The sequence below is a fragment of the Bipolaris sorokiniana genome, assembly GCF_000338995.1.
Source record: "Bipolaris sorokiniana ND90Pr unplaced genomic scaffold COCSAscaffold_3, whole genome shotgun sequence".
NCBI lineage: Eukaryota > Fungi > Ascomycota > Dothideomycetes > Pleosporales > Pleosporaceae > Bipolaris > Bipolaris sorokiniana.
Window position 1 is genome coordinate 372,212 of NW_006911897.1, and position 19,880 is coordinate 392,091.

General features: G+C 44.6%; 10 protein-coding genes across 10 annotated transcripts; 3 read left to right on the forward strand and 7 right to left on the reverse strand.

Annotated features, from left to right (window-relative positions):
• Window positions 1-1,214: 1,214 nt before the first annotated feature.
• COCSADRAFT_23453 (uncharacterized protein) lies at window positions 1,215-2,079 on the reverse strand (the record flags this gene model as incomplete). Its single annotated transcript, XM_007698232.1, has 2 exons — window positions 1,215-1,948; window positions 2,004-2,079. 2 exons carry the CDS (start codon window positions 2,077-2,079, stop codon window positions 1,215-1,217), a joined length of 810 nt encoding a protein of 269 aa, XP_007696422.1.
• COCSADRAFT_33917 (uncharacterized protein) lies at window positions 2,076-3,358 on the reverse strand. Its single transcript, XM_007698305.1, has 4 exons — window positions 3,143-3,358; window positions 2,890-3,084; window positions 2,192-2,837; window positions 2,076-2,121 (listed from the first exon to the last, which is right to left on the reverse strand). Exons 2-3 carry the CDS (start codon window positions 3,067-3,069, stop codon window positions 2,520-2,522), a joined length of 498 nt encoding a protein of 165 aa, XP_007696495.1. The 5' UTR covers window positions 3,070-3,084; window positions 3,143-3,358; the 3' UTR covers window positions 2,076-2,121; window positions 2,192-2,519.
• Window positions 3,359-3,846: 488 nt separating this feature from the next.
• On the forward strand, window positions 3,847-4,520 carry COCSADRAFT_81990 (uncharacterized protein; the record flags this gene model as incomplete). The annotated part of the gene is made up of 3 exons (XM_007698587.1): window positions 3,847-4,001; window positions 4,059-4,133; window positions 4,196-4,520. 3 exons carry the CDS (start codon window positions 3,847-3,849, stop codon window positions 4,518-4,520), a joined length of 555 nt encoding a protein of 184 aa, XP_007696777.1.
• A 132-nt stretch (window positions 4,521-4,652) lies between these two features.
• Window positions 4,653-5,443, forward strand: COCSADRAFT_284009 (uncharacterized protein). The gene has a single exon (XM_007698588.1). The coding sequence runs from the start codon at window positions 4,786-4,788 to the stop codon at window positions 5,248-5,250; it is 465 nt and encodes a 154-aa protein (XP_007696778.1). The 5' UTR covers window positions 4,653-4,785; the 3' UTR covers window positions 5,251-5,443.
• On the reverse strand, window positions 5,426-6,280 carry COCSADRAFT_168267 (uncharacterized protein; the record flags this gene model as incomplete). Its single annotated transcript, XM_007698589.1, has 2 exons — window positions 5,426-5,464; window positions 5,525-6,280. 2 exons carry the CDS (start codon window positions 6,278-6,280, stop codon window positions 5,426-5,428), a joined length of 795 nt encoding a protein of 264 aa, XP_007696779.1.
• Window positions 6,281-6,886: 606 nt separating this feature from the next.
• On the reverse strand, window positions 6,887-7,675 carry COCSADRAFT_284024 (uncharacterized protein). The gene is made up of 3 exons (XM_007698590.1): window positions 7,638-7,675; window positions 7,304-7,511; window positions 6,887-7,256 (listed from the first exon to the last, which is right to left on the reverse strand). Exons 2-3 carry the CDS (start codon window positions 7,499-7,501, stop codon window positions 6,948-6,950), a joined length of 507 nt encoding a protein of 168 aa, XP_007696780.1. The 5' UTR covers window positions 7,502-7,511; window positions 7,638-7,675; the 3' UTR covers window positions 6,887-6,947.
• A 292-nt stretch (window positions 7,676-7,967) lies between these two features.
• COCSADRAFT_187879 (uncharacterized protein) lies at window positions 7,968-9,475 on the reverse strand. The gene is made up of 3 exons (XM_007698591.1): window positions 8,725-9,475; window positions 8,321-8,671; window positions 7,968-8,268 (listed from the first exon to the last, which is right to left on the reverse strand). The coding sequence occupies exons 1-3, from the start codon at window positions 9,097-9,099 to the stop codon at window positions 8,119-8,121; spliced, it is 876 nt and encodes a 291-aa protein (XP_007696781.1). The 5' UTR covers window positions 9,100-9,475; the 3' UTR covers window positions 7,968-8,118.
• Window positions 9,476-12,419: 2,944 nt separating this feature from the next.
• COCSADRAFT_82980 (uncharacterized protein) lies at window positions 12,420-12,641 on the forward strand (the record flags this gene model as incomplete). The annotated part of the gene is made up of 1 exon (XM_007698592.1): window positions 12,420-12,641. A coding segment is annotated over one exon (222 nt), but the record flags the coding sequence as incomplete, so codon positions are not given.
• A 5,153-nt stretch (window positions 12,642-17,794) lies between these two features.
• COCSADRAFT_23457 (uncharacterized protein) lies at window positions 17,795-18,930 on the reverse strand (the record flags this gene model as incomplete). Its single annotated transcript, XM_007698233.1, has 3 exons — window positions 17,795-18,128; window positions 18,240-18,861; window positions 18,909-18,930. The coding sequence occupies 3 exons, from the start codon at window positions 18,928-18,930 to the stop codon at window positions 17,795-17,797; spliced, it is 978 nt and encodes a 325-aa protein (XP_007696423.1).
• Window positions 18,931-19,401: 471 nt separating this feature from the next.
• Window positions 19,402-19,860, reverse strand: COCSADRAFT_351610 (uncharacterized protein; the record flags this gene model as incomplete). The annotated part of the gene is made up of 1 exon (XM_007698593.1): window positions 19,402-19,860. One exon carries the CDS (start codon window positions 19,858-19,860, stop codon window positions 19,402-19,404), a length of 459 nt encoding a protein of 152 aa, XP_007696783.1.
• Window positions 19,861-19,880: the final 20 nt, after the last annotated feature.

Below are 19,880 nucleotides of genomic sequence, written 5' to 3' on the forward strand. Positions count from 1 at the left end.
TGGTATTTCAGAACGGAATACCCAACAGCAGGTATATATCGTGGCTACGCCGCAACTCGATGCCTAAACGAGGTGACATGGATCATTCGTATCGCGATCCCACTGCAATTGGCCGCCACGTCGCGAACTGAAAAGTTGTGGTGGTCACATCTAGCGATGTTATCAAGGGCCATATCTTGAAATACTCAAGTGTAACCAGGTGTATTCTAGACAACATACACAGCAACATCACCGAAGACAGGCTATATAAGCTGAGCTCCGGCCGGAAGTCGATGGGTTGCCAGGAACAATGAAACTGCGAAAAAGATTGCGCAGTGGGCTTGCGGCAACCTGCATATCGAGATTTTCGCAGCTGCCATCCAGCAGGAAGATTATCGTGCGCCTTCCTACTCCACAGGTTGATGGGTGTAGAGGCGGGATGTAAGATTGATTGTTTGGATCTTCCAGAGATCCGGACCACTGTGTAGTATCTACGCTAAGCTATATCAGGTAGGCACCACCACATTTGCGGCGATTTCTCTAATATCAGAGAACTGCTCTTTCCACGATGCGTCGACCACATACAGAGCGAGCAAGAGAGCCCGCTCTCTCTTGTCTGATTGCCACTAAAACATGTTGCTTGGGAGCCCAAAGTCTACTGAAAAAAAATTCGATATAGGAGCGACCACAGCCTACACGACATAACATAGTAGTCTCCGCTGTGATCGAAGGGCTATTAGCGCATGTTGCAGCCTTGCGTTGTGTAATATAGACTGGGTTCATTGTTACACAATAACGGCTATCAACATCCGTGACGAATCATGCTCACTTGCATAAGCAATTCTCCGAGATTGGTAGCGCAATTTTATTGATCGGCGCCAATGCCGAGACACGGCCTGAACTCCACTTAACCTCCGTCCGTCCTCACCCGCACACTAGAAGAAAATGTCAACGTCTTCCCTCATATCGCCTATACCTATCATCTCCCTCTTCTGTCCGATCTTGTGCCAGTGATCCAATCTACACGAGGACCGGTTTATATCGGATACCAAAGATGTATCGACAACTGGAACGCCTGCAACGCCTAAAAGAAATGGAATCGAGTAAACGTGTAACACGGATCGACTGACGACATTCGTGGCAATCTATCAAAAGAGTTAGTATTTGGGAAACCGCGGGGTTTGAGAAAAATACATTTATATGGACCATGGTAAAACTAAATAAGATCTGCTGAGCTATAGGGTCGTCCGAGCTGGCATGGTTTGCGTTCGCGTGATCGGTCTCGGCTCAGCGTTGGCGCTCGAGGGAGGTGTGATGGCGACACCCACATGAGGGAAGTGGCCATGATCAGAGCTAGCAATCGGCCGTGAAATGAAGTTCAAGCCTTGCTGCTGTGCTGCAGCGGAAGCTATTTCAAGGGCTTGTTGCTGTGCTTGTATTTGCGATTGCGGTCGGCCCTGCGAGCCTACGGCTTGCTCGTGAGCACCATGAGCGATGATAGGCCGAGCGCTAGTATGGGGTATTGGTCTCAAATCTTGCAACTGGTTGGGAATAACTCGTTGGAAGTGGACAGGTGCGCATGGGTCAAGATCAACGTAGTATGGTGGTACCTGGTAATGGTAGTGGACGTTATAGATCTGAGTAGTTGGCACTGGAGGATAGTGAGGACTGGGAATGATTCGAGCATGCGAAGTACGGCCTTCCGGATTGCTCCTTGTGTTCTCACTCAGCCTATTGGACTGGGTGCGTTGCTCATGAGCACTTTTCTGCACTCCGCTTGTATCCCTCGCGTTATTTGGCCGCGTCCGATTTCTGTTATTTGGATCGAGGTACTTGCGGAAAAACACCCTACGCCTCTCATCGCGCGGGGAGGGCTCAGACGACGAGCCCTGGTTCATCCTCGATGTGGGCTGAGATGCGATAGCGGTTGGCGGAAGAGGTTGGTCGCTCGTTTCGTCGTCAACGACAGCTTATCAGTAATATTAGCGACTTAAAGAGACATTCTGGTTAGGGCCTACTCGTACAAGCTTCACTAGCCGATTGAAAGTCAACCTCCATCACGCCTGCGCTCAACGACATCAACATAGCTCTTCGTGACATCCTGTCACCAAAGTTCGCGTATCGAAGACCCAAGCACAATACCTGAAAACACGAGGAAGAGTTAGATGGTCGAGGTCTGTTCTGATTTCAGAAAGCTCTGGTAGGTGCTTACAGTTGGCGAAATGGACTGAGGGAGAACAAGTAACAGCCCGCCCAGGCTTCTTGCAATTCAGCTAGCTCCGACCCCGCGATCAGCGCCACAGACTATGAAGCTCATCAGGCAACTCGCGCATGCAGCCAATGTCATTCAAAACTCGACCATGCTTGTTGCTTGCTTCACGCCGAGAAAAGAGGTTTAAAACAACTGGGTTATATATCTATTGATAACGTATATGGTGCAGGGAGTTTGGGTTCTTCTCAGCTCTGTCTCCACTAGTATGCCCGCATGGACTAAGAGTGGAGAAGACTGGGGAGAGCAAGGTGCGCTGTAGCTATTTCTGTCACACCTCTGGTTCGAGCCCTTCCAGAACAATTTTGGGTAGTTCTCTCGATTGATGAACAAGTATCCAACTAAGTCCAATGTTGACCAGGCTCGGCAAAACAACAGCTAGCCTTTCTACAGGTGTCACATTAAGGCCATTCCAAACTGTTTCCAAAAAGACTAAGAGAATACACGCTGTCAACGTAATCGACACGGACCTTGGGGCTGTGTGGTAAACGTGCATGCAAGAAGCAGCATAGAGTGCCGAGCAGAGTGCGATGCCAGTGAAGAGTACCGAGTCTGGTATGTTTTTCACTTGTTGACTAATAAACTTCCGCTAACATCAGCGTTATTGCAAGCCACTGGATGAGGAAGGAAGGTGGGCTTACGCTTTGCCATCTCCTGAGAACATCGTTCCCGGTTGGGTGGGGTTGCAATGCAAGAATCGAAGTGCTTGTTGCAGCGCTCGATACCCACATTGCCGTCCCCATAGCGAATCCCAGCAGCCGGGGCCGCCTGTGGGAAGAGTATCGCCGATTGGTATCGTTGTTTAAAACACGCTTCCCCATGACGCCGAAGTCGAGCTATGATTGTCAGCACCACCTCTCTAGCTGCTCTCATTACCGCTGTCAGTCCACCTACCTAAGGAGCGTATATTGCAAAAGCATTCCGAATATCAGATATGCGTTGCCTTTAAGTAAATTATCACCAAACGCAAACGGGGCTATGTTGAGGCTGTGCAAATTTGGAGACCTTGGCGCAGCGTGTGGCTGTCCAAGTGCCAGCTTCGTTCCGCTCTTGTAAAGTTCCTGCACGGGGTTGGAGAACAATGCGTGAGAAATCTCCTTGCAACAACTGTGGTAATTGAAGTGGTTCAAGGAAGGAAATCGGTGAGCACGACCTTGGCTAGCACAGTGTTGCCTTAGGCGATTCTTTTTCCCGGCCCTTGGCAACAGGGATTAATAGCATTGCTTGTGAGTGTTTAGGGGCGGATGTTTCGGCGGGGTTGTTAGTACAGTCATTTGCTAGCACAAGTGAGCTCCTCCTTGCGGCTCAAAGTTGCACAGCTACTTTAAAAGGCCTCCCGCGCAGCCCACCCTCTACAACACAAACCATCGCACACACCTTGGACAACTGTTATTTGCTTCTTGCAGTCCTCAACTTGGCTGTGGGCTCGCACTGAGCTCACAACCGCTACCTTGCCTGGCAGCATCTTTCTCCTCCTCGCATTAACCTCACCCATCGGCGTCGCCCGTCGTCGGCCCATCTCATCCCACTCAAACACCACCGCAAACACGCCACATCTACAACGCGACCTCCTCACTCCTGCCCAAAACAAGTACATCATGGAGCCTAGCACACCCCGTTCAATCAGACTTGTTGTGTTCTTCTTCATGGTCCTGATTGGTCTCTGGAACTTCTTCCTTAACGTTGCGGCTCGATATAAAGAACACCCCTTTAACCACATAAATGGCTTTCCACTTTGGGCTCTGAACATTATGTATGTATGTCGTGAGGTTCCCCAACTCTTCTTGGATCCTCAACTGACCAGTACCAGCACGAGCACAGTGTACGTCGCTTGCACGGTCGTCTACATTAGCATGACATGGCACTATGCCAAAGAACATCCATAGTAAGCCGTTCACCTAATGACATAGGTACCAATCTATGAACCATGTCTAATGTTGCCTGCAGTTGGTCGGTGTTCTCCCTCGTCCTTGCACTTCTCATGACAGGGTCCATGATCTGGGCAGGTCTTGACCTGTTCGACTGGTTCGTGTGGGGCCCGCTGGTCGTGGACCTAGCCATCATCGTCCGCGCTGGTATCGAAGAAGTAGCCAACAGTGTCGAGTCCGGATTGCTGCGCAAAACCTGGAATGGCTTTTGGGGGTACGAAACTCTACCCCCTCAGCCTCCACCGCAGCAGCAACCTCAAGACGACGCGCACGACCCTGAGCTCGGCCTTGAAGGGGCGCACCAACTCGCGAACTTGGACGCCCAACCCGGCAACAACGGTTAGATCATTCATCGTCTCTACCGGTCGCCGCGCAACGTCCAACATCCCCATCCTCCGACTACACGTATGCCCTCTTACTTCTCGACTCTCACGATGTTGCACGTTGCACCCGCTCTACGACCGCCGCACATTCATCACACCGCATTCATGATACCCCAAGACGACTACGATATGATACCCATCAAGAATATAAAGACTGGAGTTGTATAGCCCACCTCGGAAGCGTTCCGGGTGTGGCTTGCTTTTGTTTGGATTTCGTTTTAATCACATGCCACCCAGCGCTTCGGCGTTCCACTTCGTGGTCATCACTCAGCGGTTCATCGCTGCTATTGTTATCTTGCATCAGGTAACCCAGCGCTTAGGCGTTCTCATTCCTTTCTCGAGTATCGATCCACCCGATGTTTCGACGCTCTTCTGGCGGCCATGTTGTTGCGCCACCTGGCTCTCTTGTGCCCGCTTTAGCCATGTGGTAGTCTTCCACCCAGCGCTTCGGTGTTTCATTATACGGCTGTTGTATATAGCCCTTAGAGTTCTTAGCCCATTAAGGGATAGATGTTCTGCATGGAGTGTCTATCCGTTACTGTTGGTTCTTAAATACAAGCACTCGAACTCTAGACCTCCTTCTTTCCCCAGTATGTGTCATAGTTGTCACTCGTCTTTTGAATTGTATCGTCTGGGGGCAGAACCATGGTCTCTCATTACCAGGACCCGAAGCAGTGATTTCCCCATATGAGCACCTGTCTAATGTACAGCGTGAAATCTTGCTGCAAGTATGCCGCGTATATCCATCGTCAATCTCCAAGGTTATATTCCCAACGCCAATGCCAAAGCCAATGCCAACGCCAATGCCTCACACGACATGACTCTCCGATGCCTGGATGGATAGAAATGTAGGAATCATGACGACTTCAACCAGTCGTTACTTGCAGTGTTTCTAGGTTATCCGCCTAAAGAATTGTTAGCCAAAAGAACCCCAAAAAGACATGGAAAGATGCAGAATGGCTTACCAGATTCTCAGTAGCATCCCCATACTGGCCCAACAGCGGGAATGTAGAAGCACGCCGTATGCGTAGCGGAATTGGGCGAAGCCAGGCTTCATCAGGAAATGATTCCAAATAAGCCCTGGAGGGGTCCGATGGCAACAAATCGGTTCGGTCGGAGTCAACCTCACCTCCTTTGTTCAGGTCTGGCATTCTAGCTGGGTCGAAGCCTCCAGCTCTGCCGTCATTAGCAACGTCCATGACAGGAGGATATGGGCTGCGGTCGTCCTGTATACCAGTATAGTCGCCTGATCCATCGCTTGCGGCTAGCGATGGAGTGCCCTCAGCAGCGAATTGTGAGCCGACATTGTCGAAATAATGGCTGTCCAAATGGGATGGCAAAGGTTCTGGTGGTTCACTTGCTGGACTGTACGCCTCCAGTGGTGACCCGTATTCCATATGCGACTCAGTGGATACAGTCGTAGTTATGGTGCTTGATATCGGTACAAACACATCGCCCACAATATATCCTGTGCTTGAATGCGTCTGCACAACCTGACTTGTTCCTCCTATTGGCAGATGGTGGTGAAAGTTGTACTGAACTATCGCCGGTGTAGGTTGCAGCCAGTGCGCTGGGGGCGGTAGCGTATCGAGGTTTTGGTAATCTCGTTCGTTGCGGTAGTTTCGTGACGTAGTCTGATTATGGGAGGACGCGCCCCTTCCACGACCAGATTCCCGTGCCTGACTTCCTTGGCCTGGACGCAGGCTTCTTGAGGGACGCATAGCACTTGATGTAGCAGCGTGTACATTCAAGAATAAAGTAAGCTCTACTTGCGCCTAGGTGGGCAGCAACAGCAGGTGCTATGTACGAGGAGTCTGTCAGTCGCTTCTGTGCAGATGTGTGGAGGGTGAATTGGTGCGTGGTAATGTCCATGATAATTGACTTACACTGACTATGGCGCGAATCGCTCCAAACTATACCTAGTTGCTGTCGCCTAAGAGTTCTGGAAGATATAGATGCGTTTTTGAGAAGAAAGGCGGATTGGGCCTAATTGCGGAGATCCTACATACCGACCGAATGACGATGGGATGGTAAGTATTCAGGGCACGGGCCGCACCCGCGCTGGGATTCCCCCCATGCTCCCCCTCCCCCACACCCTAGTGACCTGCTTCAGTGCGCAAACTTATTGGGCGGATCATCTTCATCCCCATGCAACATATGATGGTCAATTTTATTTTATATCCAAATCATCTTCGTTAACCGCCTCAGATACGAGCGCTTTTGGATCTTTCATCAAAATTAAATTAGGATACTGCAATCTGCGATAATGATATTCGTTTGCATCTGCTAAAGAATGCCTAGTCACCAACCAAACCCGGTGAATCGACCCACGTCCGGATCGCTCGAACAGTTCCCATGAATAGAAAAAGAATCGTATCTTAAGACTTGCTATGCACTGTCGCCAACTATCCGTAAACCCCGAGACTTTGGGGTTCTTCGACGATTCAATGCCAATGTAACACCGATGTTGATTGCTAACGGCATCACAACTGCGAGCCTTTCCATGAGGCTCACACGGAGCCCATTCCACAAGCCTTCGAAAAAGACTGCAGCGATGCAAAATGCAGTCGTGAATGCGACAAAACTTGGATTCCGATGATAAGCTATTATACATGCTGTCACATACCCAACGCTACACAAGGCTATGCTTCCAGCCAAGGCAGCGCTGGACGACTGCTGTATTGGACCAGCCACAATCTGTCTCGTAAGCAAATTACAGGAAAAAAAATATGTAGTAGACATACATCTTGCAAGTATCTTAACAGGTTGTTGTGACTTCGTTCTTGCATCGCCAACCCGATGGTGCCAAGCCCAGTACCGCATAACCAGATACTTGCGCCACAACTCAAAGCGACCAAGCAACCAGTATGGGCATTCGTACTCTTCTGATCTCTCTCGAGCACAACGAGGCCATCGGACGTTTTGTTGATATGTTTCTCCATATGCACATATCTAAACAGATTCAGTTTCTCCAGACGCAGCTTGCAGCATCCAGCGCATGTAGTCCTACTTACGGTACGTAGATTTGGACTTCAGGTTTCAAAGAGATGCTGTCCGGCATTTTGAGCTTCCACTTACACCTGTTTCAAGGCATTCAACTACTTATACTGTTGTTGTTTACGGGGCTGTGCAATTACCCGTGACTGATGTTAGTTTTCAGCTCTAGGCAGACCCCGCTCAGCCACCAAGTCACGTTACTCTCTGCAAGACAGCACAAAAGGAAAGTCACAACACTTCGTGGCAACATTCGGTGGGTACGGGTTGAAAACATTGTCATTCTTCATCTCAATCAAAAAATATCTCTCTTTTTTCAAGGATCAACATATGATAAATCTTTCAGAGATTGTGATCTTTTCGTGATGGACCTTGGCGCTATACGCCAGCCTCCATGTAATCGACTCTCTTAGTGCTGAAACTTAGTAATTTCATAGTATGTATTAAATATCTACTATTATACTTTGAACATAAAATTACTCTATTAGCGTGGCCATTCTCTACAGGTTGCAGCGCATCTCAAGGTAGGGACTTGGTTCCCAACTAAACATTATCACATGAGGCTCTAGCCCTGCATCTCTTGAATCCAAGACAGAACCCTTTCATAACCTATATCCTCCTTGCTCCTAAATTTGACCATATTGACATGATCAGCAGGAATGGCTCCCCTCTCAATTTCAAAGCCATCATAGGATGCTGATGCCTCTGACACAATCTGTTAAAGAATCTTAGCGAAGAACAACTGTTATTGATTGCAGGGGTATTACCATGCCGATACGTGTTGGTAATTCCTCTCTCACACACACGATAGAGAGACTCCTAGAGATGGTAATGAATTCTTCACGCTGCCTCTCTAGAGTGTGAGAATCCACTTGAAGGGACTCAAGCAGCTGTATATTCGGCTGATGAAGGACGGCAATCTTGGCAAGCACTTGTCCTAGAGCCGCCGTTTCGCTTCCGCGATGTGGTGTTCCGAGGAAAATTACTCCTCTAGTGTTGGCATAGGTAGCGGCAAGGTTAGGGTGGCGTTGGTGCTTATCATACGCGGCAGCTATGATCAGAGCCTCCTTGCAAACCAAGCCTCCGAGGCTATGACAGACAAAGATGATTGGCCGTGTCTAGAATGCGTGTTCAGTACTGTGGGAAGTAAAAGTGAATGTCAGGGTCTTACAGTCGAGCGTCGGATTCTGTATAGATCACGAAGCAGCGTCTCAGCATGACCACGTATACTCTCCCTGCTTGCATAGCTGAAACCATTAGCTACGTTTGCGTCGTACCCCCAGGTGATGATTCTTGCATTCTCCAGGTCCTCTGATAGGAAGTCCTTTGGCCAGAAATACTCTCCGGCTGACCAAGTCTGAACACGAGAACCTCGAAGGCCGTGGATAAAGACAACATCTACCCCGACAGATGTATCAAAGGAGCCGTCATGGAGAACTCTGGGACCGATAGCATCGTTTCTAGAGGCACCAGAAACATCCTGGGACTGGTCACGCTCGCCGCGGCTGAAGATCTTGTTGAAGAGATTGGTGAAGAAATGCTTCATCCTAGAGATGGTATCGTATGTTCAAGGGCCTTTTGTTTGAGAAGGGCAATGCTCGGAGTGCGGAGTATATTGGAAAGCGAAGTTATGATGCTTGTTGAGCACAAAAAGTCTTCGTCGATAGTGCAAAGGAAACCTACGGGAGGCAGTCGACTGTTTATAAGCTTAGAAAAGACAAGGGTGATGAACCCCATAGAGACAGAAGTGTGAGCCATCTACTCTGGGCAATCCATACAAAATTACCTACCCCACTCGCTTTGGATGCCAAGTAGGGTGGACTAAATCCACAGAATTACTAGTGAGCGAATTGGCCTAGATGATTCTTTAGAACAGTGTCACGCGGAGCAAGTCAGCTAACGTGGGAGCTAGAGGGAAGAACTTCGTTGCGTTGCAAAAGAACATCGTGATAGCCTGGAAGGAAGAAAGTGTTGAGGTCGGGGTGGGGTGTGCCATAGCCGTGGGCGAATCGGATTCGAGAGTGTCCTGCGTCGAGAAAGTAGCCGCCAACAGAAGGCGGAGGGTGGCAACGGGGGCGCGGACAACGGCTCACCAGTCACCATTTACAGCTTGGCAAAGGTTATTCGTCATCCCCATAACTAAGTGAAAGAAGAGATGAATGGCGCAAATCGCTAGGGGGCCAGCACCGCCTCAGAAATACCTTTGTTTTTAGAGGACGAAACTTGCAGTATGTCATACTACAAACCAACAACCGTACACACCAACTTCGAGTTTTTCAGAATAGGTGTAATTTTAGCGAAATATATACAAATCCATCCTAAGGAATCAATTACAACTAGAGCCAACTCGTGCAGCCTACGCGCTATAGATCCAGAAGCTAGTAAAGTAGCTAATCTAAACACGTCTCACTCACGAAAACAAAAACACACAGACCATCTAGCTGCTTACTAAGAAAAGAGCTTAGTAATAAAATACCGCTAGATAGTGATACTATTGTGGTAAATACTTAAGAAAACAGATAGAAGAGCCTACTAGAGGCCTAAATTAATGGAGAAATAGACTTAGAGTTAGCTCCAGCCACCCCTACCTAAAACTAACTAACACTAAGTATATTCGAAATACTAATACTACTACTAAATAAATAATACGCTAACTTTACACTAGAGAATACCTATAGAGGTAGAAATCTATACTAGAATACCTCTAGCCTAAAACTAATCGCTAAGAACTCTAAACAGGCAATCTATTAGGCTAGAGATCTAATCCTTTAAGCCTCTATAATAGAAGAATCCCACGTAGCCCAAAATAAGCTACTAGAGCTACTAGACGTCTTTAGAGACTATACTGAAACTGGTAGAGTAGCTAACTAAATTATAGAAAAGCTATCTACTAAACTAGCTTACTACTCAGCGACCCTCGCAAACGCCTCTTAATAAGCAATAAAAACACTAAAATAAGCTACTAGTATAGCCTCTAATAAAGCTTAACTAGTAGGCTAACTAGCCTAAAAACTAGCCTAAACCTCCTACGCTGCAATTACAGTAAATAACTTAAACTAGGCCTAGATAATAGTCTAGCTAAGAAATAAATAAATATAACTAGCTAGAAAGCCAGTATCTTACTACTAAACGCTAGTCACACTAGAAGAGGGCTAAATAACTAGCTCTCTACTAGTAAGAAATAAGATTAACTAAGCCTTCTAGAAGGTAGGTATTGTTAGCCCAGTTATCTAATAGGTAGTTGTTACACGGGGTATGGGTCTATACTTCTCTATCCTGGTCCGCACTAAGGCAGGTGAGTATTACGTTAGTGTTCCGTGAGGCTTGTCTGGCGATGCAGTGGAGTTGGCGTGCTTAAGGAGGGTTTTTGACAAGACTAATCTATTTGATAGACTAACTTGTGACAATCTTGTTAAGTAAAGATACTAGTAAGAAAGTACAATCTGAGTTGACCACAACGAGAGTAATAATGAAATCCATCCATCCTTATATCCTCATTGCTTCCAGTCCTGCCATCACTGCCATCGCGACTTTTCCTTTCCTTGGCCTGATGTCCTGACGGCTGCCATCAGAGGATTGCTGCCATCACATACTAGCGCCTGATGGTTGTCTTGGCGTGATGTCAATCACGTGATCTTCGCCCCGCGATGATCATTACCTTCTGACGTGGACGTCCCTAGGCCTTCAGCCATCTCGTCACTCGTCAAGGAGAGAATCCTTCTTGTTGCTTGTAACAGTAGTAATAAGTAAAAGAAATAACCTTATCCTTACAACTACCGAAGGATACTTAGAAGAATTCCTACTAAAGCAAATTAATACTTAGCAAAACTAGCTGCTAATTAAGAAAGCCTAGCTGCTAGAGTTCTAGACTAAACTTATAGTACATAGAGTGCCTATAATATTTAATAGAGCTAAAAGTCTTTAGCTACTCTATATAGAGATTCTAACGTATAATAAGAACTAAAATATTATAGGGAACCCCTACTAGCTATCTAGAAGCTAGAAAGATAAGTAAATAAGCTCTATTGTTATTGCTTTTAAATCTAAAGAAGAAGTGAAGAAGATTAGCAATAGAATAATAATTCTCGGCCAATTACTCTGCGTTAAGAAATACTGCTAAATCCTACCTACTACTTAATATAGTAAGTGCTAAGGATTCGGACACAACTTTAGCAGGTGCAAAAGCCTAGCTAGCTACTAGTTTTGTGTAGAAAACTACCTAACTACTTAGCATAAATGTAGTATTTATAAAGCGAAGAGAAAGGCCTATAACTATACACTCCTAAAATATAAAAACTATAAATAACCCTATTTTGCTAATAGCAAAGACTACGAGGTGCTTCTATCTATTAAATAATAATAGAAAATTTTAAAGTACTATAAATAAATCTAAACAAAAGTATACACGCTACAGAGTTAATACTATAACTAGTAATTAAGTAAAGAGTTAATATTATTGCAATCTAAGAGCTGTGGATTACTCCTTCTAGCAGTAATAACTACGAAGCCCTAAGGTTAATAGCTCACCAAAGCTTCTACTAAATCTTTCTAAAAGTAGACCCAAACCTCCGCCTAAGAGCTCTATTCTATATATCTAGATCTCTAACAGCAGAGGTAAGCTAGCTAAAGGAGATAGCTGACCCTGACGCTATTGCTATCACGATATAAGAAGGACGCTTAAAGTTTAATATCTACAACGTATATAACTAAAAAAACTAAGAAAATATAAAAACCTTTCAAAGAATACTTGTAAACACCTAGCTACCAATATTAACTCTTCTACTAATAGACGCTAATAAGCACCACCCTTGGTAGGACCTAGGCAGTAGTAATACTAGCTAAGGCGGCCAATAACTAGCAGATTAGATAGAAGACCAACACCTTAGCCTTCTTAATACGCCAGGAACAGCCACCTTCTTTAGACCCCATCTATCTAGAGAAACAACGCTAGATCTATCTATCGCTACACTAGATCTAGAAGACAAAGTTAAAGACTGGCAAACTACGATAGAAATCGGATCTAATTACTACGGAATACTCTTCTCAATCCAAACAATAAAGAACCTAGTTAGTAACCCTACTAGCTAAATAAGATATAATACGAAAAGAGCAGACTAGGACTTATTTAGAGAAGAGCTAGATAAAGCTATACAGAGTAACTAAGCTCTATAAGGCCTAGATTAGATTAACCAACTAAGAAAAGCAGATTTAAGAAACCTACTCCTAAGCTAAGATAACGAGCTTAAGCTGCAGCTAGACGCAATTAGAGAAGCTATTACTCTAGTAATCTAATAAGCTATAGATAAAGCTATTCCATAACTAAAGCTAGGGCTAAAAGTAAAGCTCTAGTGGAGCTAGAAGTTAACTAAGCTACGAAGAAACGTATCTCACTGCCAAAGGATATTCGCGTAATAACTTTAAGCTACCTCTATAGAGAAAGCCTATCTCCTTAAAAGAGACTTCTTTCTAGCACGAAACACCTACTAAACGGCAATTAAGAAAGCTAAAAGAGAGCACTAGAATAACTTTCTAGAAAAAGAAGACCTATAATCTATCTTTAAAGCTATAGACTATACAAAGAAAAAGAGAGTAAAAAGAATCTCTCCTATTTAAGGAGAGACGCTAGAAACCTTATTTAAAGGAAAGTGTAAAGCCTTCTAAAAAGCACTATTTCCTCCGCCTCTAAGTATAGTACCACTAAGCTTCAATAACTACTAAGAGAAAGAGTAGGAGTGGCCAGCGCTATTAATAACCGAACTAGAATATGCGTGTTCTAATAAAGTAAAAAGTAGCATACTAGGCCTAGACGCTTTATTATAGGAAATTATCACAGCTGCCTACTAAGCTTAACTAAACACGTTCTTTAAAGCTTACTCTCTACTATTTAACTATAGATACCATCTAACGTGCTAGAGAAGAGCTATAGGAGCTATTCTAAAGAAGCCATCTAAACCCGATTATTCTATCCTAAAGGCCTATAGAGTAATTACTCTTCTAAGCTGCCTAAGTAAAGTAATAGAACGGATAATAGCTAAAAGACTTAGCTACCTAGCTAAGACTATAAGCATTCTACACAACTCCCAGATAGGAGGTAGACTAAAGAAATCAGCTATTGACGCGGCTCTCCTCCTCGTAGATTAAATCCAGCACCAAAAATAATAAGGCTACACTACATTAACAGTCTTTCTAGATGTTAAAGGAGCGTTTAACTACGTTTCCCACAACCAGTTCCTAAATACACTAAAAAGGCTAGGCCTGCCTATCAGCCTAATTATCTAGGCTAAAACCTTTCTATCTAATAGATCTCTAAGGCTCGCCTTTAACGGCCAAATAGAAGAGTTTAGCGAGATTAACGCAGGCATTCTATAAGGCAGCCTAGTATCTCTAATCTTCTTTCTAATCTACATTAGAGATCTATTCCACTAAATAGATGGATTTCAGCTCTCCTATATCGACGACATCTCCATTACAACCTCGTTAACGTCCATTAAGAAAAACGTTAAGATACTACAACAGGAGGTTAAGAAACTAGTTGCTAAAGGAAAAGAACTAGCGATTAAGTTTAATATAGCGAAAACAGAGCTTATCTACTTTATAAAGAAGAAAGAAAGAAAAGAAATACCTCTAGAGCTCTCTAGTAAGGAGAAAATCTACTACAAAGATATAATAAAGTGGCTAGAAGTATACCTCGACAACAAGCTATCCTTTAGAGAACACGTAGCTATTCGAGCTAGCTAAGTAAAAACAGCTTTTAATAGACTAGAGAGATTAGCGAATATAGACTACAGTCTATCTCTCTTTACTATTAGACAACTATATCTAGTATGCGTTATAAGCACTGCAGATTATAGGTCGCTAATCTATTGGCGTAACCAGAGCTTTATTAAAGATTAGCTTCAGCCGCTATATAACGCGGCTTGCAGAAAGGTACTAGGAGTATTCAAAACAGCTCTAGCTATCTCAATAAGTATCAAAGCTAGCTTGCCGTCACCAGCCGTACGGCTAAGCTAAACGAACTAAAAATACGCTCTATAAGCTATATAACTAGCCTAAACCTATCTAATTATAAAAGCTATTATAAGGCTATAAAAAACAAACCTTTCATAATTAAAACAGCTAAAGAAACCTAGATAACTACAGGCTATCACAAGCTCTATCCTATCTACTATAGAGATAGAAGAAATCGTCCTATATTGGTTTAGACTATAGGACTCTCTCAACTATAATATCTCTATATTAAAGAAACTAAAAGAAGAAGAGGTAGCCGCGCACAAAGATTATATCTAAATAATAGAGAATAACTCTATAGTAATCTACTCAGACGCCTCTAAAACTAAAGACGAAGATAGAATAGGAGTAGGCGTAGCAGTCTATAACCTAAACTAAGAAGAAATCTATCTAAAGACAAAGAATATAGGCGAGAACTAACTTATCTATAACGGAGAGCTTAAAGACATTATAATAGCCTTTAAATACGCGGCTAAAATAGCTTAAAAATACTAAAATATCTACGTTTACGCTAATAACTAAGCTGCTATCTATAGACTCTAGAGCCTATTAGATAAGCCTAGCTAGCAGTAAGTAATTTGGTGCTAAAAAGCTACTAAAGCTATTCTAAATAAAAAAGTAAAGATCTTCTTAAAATGGGCGCCAGGCCACACAGATATAGAAGGAAACGAAAAAGTAGGTTTCTTAGTAAAGGAAGCTATAAAATAAACACTAAAAGAATTAAAAATAAGCCTAGTCTTTATAGGCACTAAGATTAAGCTTCTCTAAAGAGCTAGCTAAGCAGAAGAATAGAGAAAGTATAGGGAGAAAATAAAAGAAAAGAAGACTAGCTATAGAGCTATCTTTAACCTTAAGCTTAAAAACTAACTAGTAATCCTAAGAGGCACTAAAAGAGAGATTTTAAGCTCTTTCTATTCTCTTAAGATAGGGCACGGATACTTTAATGCCTATCTAAAGAGAGTAAAAAGAAGAGAAACAGAACGCTGTAAATGCGGAAGACCATAAATAGCAGAGTATCTACTTCTATACTGCGGTTTCTATAGCGTAGAGAGAAATAAGCTTAAAAAGACTCTAGGCTAGAAAGTACTTAAACTACTACTCTTACTCTATACTACGAGCGGTATAGAAGCTACTCTAGCTTTTATCACTAGCACGAGAGTAGGAATAAGAAAGTGGCACCTAGGCCAAGAAGGCTAGAAAGAAGAAAAATAAGAAAAACAAGAAGAAAAGAAGGAAAAAAACAAAGAAGAACGAATCTGATTTTACTAGCACTATTTCCCATCCCCTAAGAGAGCTCGCTAGAAGGCAGCCTAGCTGCTCTATATCTCTCCCTGTTACCAAACTGCTCTTTAGCACCAGGCGTCTAGAAAGCTAGTACTAGCTTAACTAGACAAAGGCCGAAGCACCATAGTCACGCAATGCAGCACAACGTACCAAATTGTAACTAGTTAGATAGAACGGCCTTTGGCCAAAGTCCTACATAGCCAACGGCTAATACAGGACTATAATGGAATAATAATAATAATAACCAACAACCGTATCTATGCTGTAAGTCGTTTGCTGCTCACTGTACAGCCCGGTCGCGTTTGCATCCTATCGCTCTATTCAGCCTCCGCCTCTTGCTAGCCTCATTATCAAGCTGAGAACCTGCTAAAGAAAATCGTCGAAGCCGCGTCACATGCTTTTTGGTGAATGCAATATGCAGGGCCCATTACAATTCCATGTGGCCGTGCAAGCCTACCGTATGCACGGACTCTGCCATGCCGCTGTACCTAAGTCGGAAAAATGCGGAGGACATGAGCGAGCAGGCATTCAACAAGAGCAGTTTGCTGAACAAGCTTACGTGCTGCAAAACGTCGGGGATGTGGGGTACTATCGTATAGGTGCACGGCCTCCCGTGAGCGTCGGAATCCACGACATCGGACGGCGCGCCTGTGTGTCATCAAAGAAAGGGTCGGCGGCCTTATGTAAGCATCGCAGACCCATGCAGCAACACCTACTATCATTCCCAACAGCCCTGCCAGGGAAAAGCCTGCAGAGCGCTTTAGATCAAACTGTTTCCTGATGGCCCACCGTTATGATCAGCCTATTGGCAAAATACATGCTCCGCAATTCCCGGCTCGACATCTATTTTTCTCTACTACCCTTAAGCTTCAATCCAACCTCTGCCACTGCCGGCCCCGCTCCTTTGCCTAGTTAGCTATACCAGAGAACTACATAATAAAGACGATCATGTAACCACTGGCCGGGTGGTACGTACGAGTAGTAGATATTCAAGATGGACACTTTGTAGCAATAGCCTTTCTCTCCTTCTTTCTCCTGTGTGATAGATTGATGCATACTTGTTCCAAGCTTCCTGATCCATAACACTAAGTACCCCTTTCTTTCTTCAATAATATCACAACCGGAACTGCTAAAGAAAAAGAAGGAGTGGATTAGAATCGCCTTACGTCGCTCTACGTATTGAGCTAACAAAATCCAAGATTTCAATTTTGAAGTTGTTATAGCTTTTACCTATGTACATATATTTCAATGTTCATAGGACGGTACCTCGAATCTGATTATGAAAGGATGCTGGGTAGCACGACTAGCTCTGATGAATCTTATGTAATATTAAATTTGCATCCGATTTCTGACCATTTCCAGATCTTGCGGCTATGGCATCTGTGGCTAGAGCAAGCCTGTCACTGACATCTGCCAGATAAGGTGTGAGACAGTGGACGCGACTCCAATGCATACCTACTCTTTCCGGTCTCCATAACTTGCAAACTGCTTTTCAGCCCTATCCTCATATCCCTTATCTCTTATTGGATTCCATCGGACTTCCATTCTCTTCTCCCACTACCAATTTTTCCTTTGTGCCTGTAGCATTTCTTAGTGCTGTGCGAAAATTTGCTGCGATTCCGTTGAATTCACGAGCTTCTGCGACATCCAAGGGGGTTTTGCCTTCTGCATCCTTGATTCTCAGATCTTTGGGTGAGGTGTTGTCAAGCAAAAACTGTATCATATCCTCATGACCATATCAGACAGCGTGATATAACAGTGTTTTCCCATCAGTGTCCCGTATGCGGAGGTTAAAATTGTGCGATAATAAACACTTCATGGTGGGCACATGTCCAATCGCGGCAGCGGCACCAACTGTAGTCTCCCACCTGGAACTGCTCATTCCCTCAGCTAGTATAGCAAGATCTCGCAGAGAGTCACGAGTGATGAGCAACTCCACCATGGCTTTATCATGATTGGCTATGGGCAAAAGCAAGAGCTGTGGTCTTTGAAACCCTTATTGAAGCCTCTTCGGTGCGCTGGATGAAGGCTTTGGCAAAAGCTTGGTGACGGAGAATTGAAGCTGTTGCTAGAGCATACTGGATGTCGTTGGCATTACATGACTCCTCCTTTAACAGAGTTGGAACAGTGTGTTCATTGCCATGTAATAAAGCAATCATTAATGGTGACCATTGTTGGCCTCCGTATGCCTCGTCCAAGGCAGCTACGTCGTCCCACATGTCGTCTCGGATCGGATTCCGTACATTTGTCGCCATTTTTACGGCTATCTTGATCATATCGATGCTGTAACGTTAGTTGTTCTGATTTCTGCATATTTCGTAAACTGCTTTGATCATGTCTGAGGTAGGTGAGAGCCAGGCTCCAATGGTAGCTATCATAATACAATCGCTAAACCTGCCATCATCAACACCGTGTCCTGCTCTTCTGACAGCGTCGAGCAATAAAGAGACAATATAGACATGAATTGAAGGCGCTACCATCATAAGCGCGCGGAAGGGTCTAGGAGTCAAAACATCCTTCTCACAGAGCAAGGTGGTTACTCTCTCGACCATTCCTGCATAAGCTGCGGCAGTCAATGCACGATGTTTGTGGTTTCGTTCTGAAAAATCTTTAAGGAGTTTGAAGAGTAGCTTAGACAAACCAAGGTGCGCTGAGACACCTACAATGTCAGGAGATTGGTGTGTGAGCATCTGGCCTTCGAGTTGCATCATTCCTAGATCTCCTAGCCTTTTGGGAACGAGGCCACCTTCTATGCTGCTCATAGACCTCCAGGATGCGAATACGCTGGAGTTCTCATTCAGTATCCAGGGGAATGCCGATAGATTGAAATGCTCAATCCCAAGGTCAGCATGTTGTAGCCAATAGTTTCCAGCGTAGGCAAAAAACGGATAGGTGTCAACCAAAACTTGGAACCTCAGTGAACGTGCCCACATCTTTTCAACAATAGTCCAAAGTTCTATAGATGCTTCACTTCTTTTTTCAGATGGTAGAGTTGGCTCTTCGAAGTGCTCGGGATCTACATAATGTGTGAGCAGTTGCTCCACTTGCCAATCAAAGCCACACGAAGACGGGTAGCTTTCGCCATGTTAACAGCATCATGCGGGTATGGATGACTTTCTTACTGAGCACATTGCTACGCAAGATCCCCATGACCTTTTGTACTCCCGAACCATTTGGTCAAGTATTGTCTTGCGCTAGTGTGGAGCAAGACCACGCCGTCATTCGAGGTATTAACTTGCAAGAATTCATGGGATATAGCTACCACAAAATCCGTATCCAGTTCATCAGTATTGAACCCAGTGATGTGGTCAGCGGCTGTTACAACAGTCCCAAGCTCCTTTAGTGTGCAGGGTCAGGATGAGAAAGCAGTCCAAAGCAATATATCCATAGCGAAGGCAACTGCATCAGCTTCCTGGTCCTGCGCCAGGAAGAGCATCCGATCATATTGTTTGTCAAGCTGCCTGGGATAATTGGCGAGCATGTGGCGAATGCGCCGCTCCGATGAAGCACTACAGAGTGTTTGGATCTGGAGCTTCGCCCACAAAAACGCGGGTTGTTAATTTGTGCTGCAGTTGTATTTTAACGAGACTAACATGCCGCAAGCATCTTGGCTCAGCCGATCCCTGATCTCCAAGAAAGGCTCATTTGATACTTGACTTCGCAATAGTCTTTTAGCTTTAAGAGCTTGTGATAGTTGAGACTGGACAAAGCTTCGTATGTCGGCCGAGTTTTTCGAAACGTCAACAACTATTTGTGGATAGTGACCAAGCCTAGCAGCTATGTCATTCTTATAGCGGCTGGTCAGGAGGAATTTCAGTAAAGGTATATCGCGCTGCAGAAGCGGCAGAAACACGTCTAGCAGTAGTTTATGTTGATCTGCAGAACACTCGTCCAAGCCAACTATTACATATATTACAGCCCGATAACAAGACTGCAAGTGCTGCAGAGTTCCACAAAGGGTCTTGACGTGAGGTCTATATTTATCACTATTAGACTCTCGTGCTTTCTCATACATTTCTTGAACAGCATCCGGAA

Coding starts and splice junctions, on each gene's coding strand:
- COCSADRAFT_33917 (XM_007698305.1), bottom strand. CDS start 3,069: ATGGGGAAGCGTGTTTTAAACAACGATACCAATCGGCGATACTCTTCC. Junction 2,838..2,889: donor TTCTCAGGAGATGGCAAAGC/GTAAGCCCACCT, acceptor CGCTGATGTTAG/CGGAAGTTTATTAGTCAACA.
- COCSADRAFT_284009 (XM_007698588.1), top strand. CDS start 4,786: ATGCCACCCAGCGCTTCGGCGTTCCACTTCGTGGTCATCACTCAGCGG.
- COCSADRAFT_284024 (XM_007698590.1), bottom strand. CDS start 7,501: ATGGAGAAACATATCAACAAAACGTCCGATGGCCTCGTTGTGCTCGAG. Junction 7,257..7,303: donor TGTTAAGATACTTGCAAGAT/GTATGTCTACTA, acceptor CTTACGAGACAG/ATTGTGGCTGGTCCAATACA.
- COCSADRAFT_187879 (XM_007698591.1), bottom strand. CDS start 9,099: ATGAAGCATTTCTTCACCAATCTCTTCAACAAGATCTTCAGCCGCGGC. Junction 8,672..8,724: donor ACAGAATCCGACGCTCGACT/GTAAGACCCTGA, acceptor CACGCATTCTAG/ACACGGCCAATCATCTTTGT. Junction 8,269..8,320: donor TACCAACACGTATCGGCATG/GTAATACCCCTG, acceptor ATTCTTTAACAG/ATTGTGTCAGAGGCATCAGC.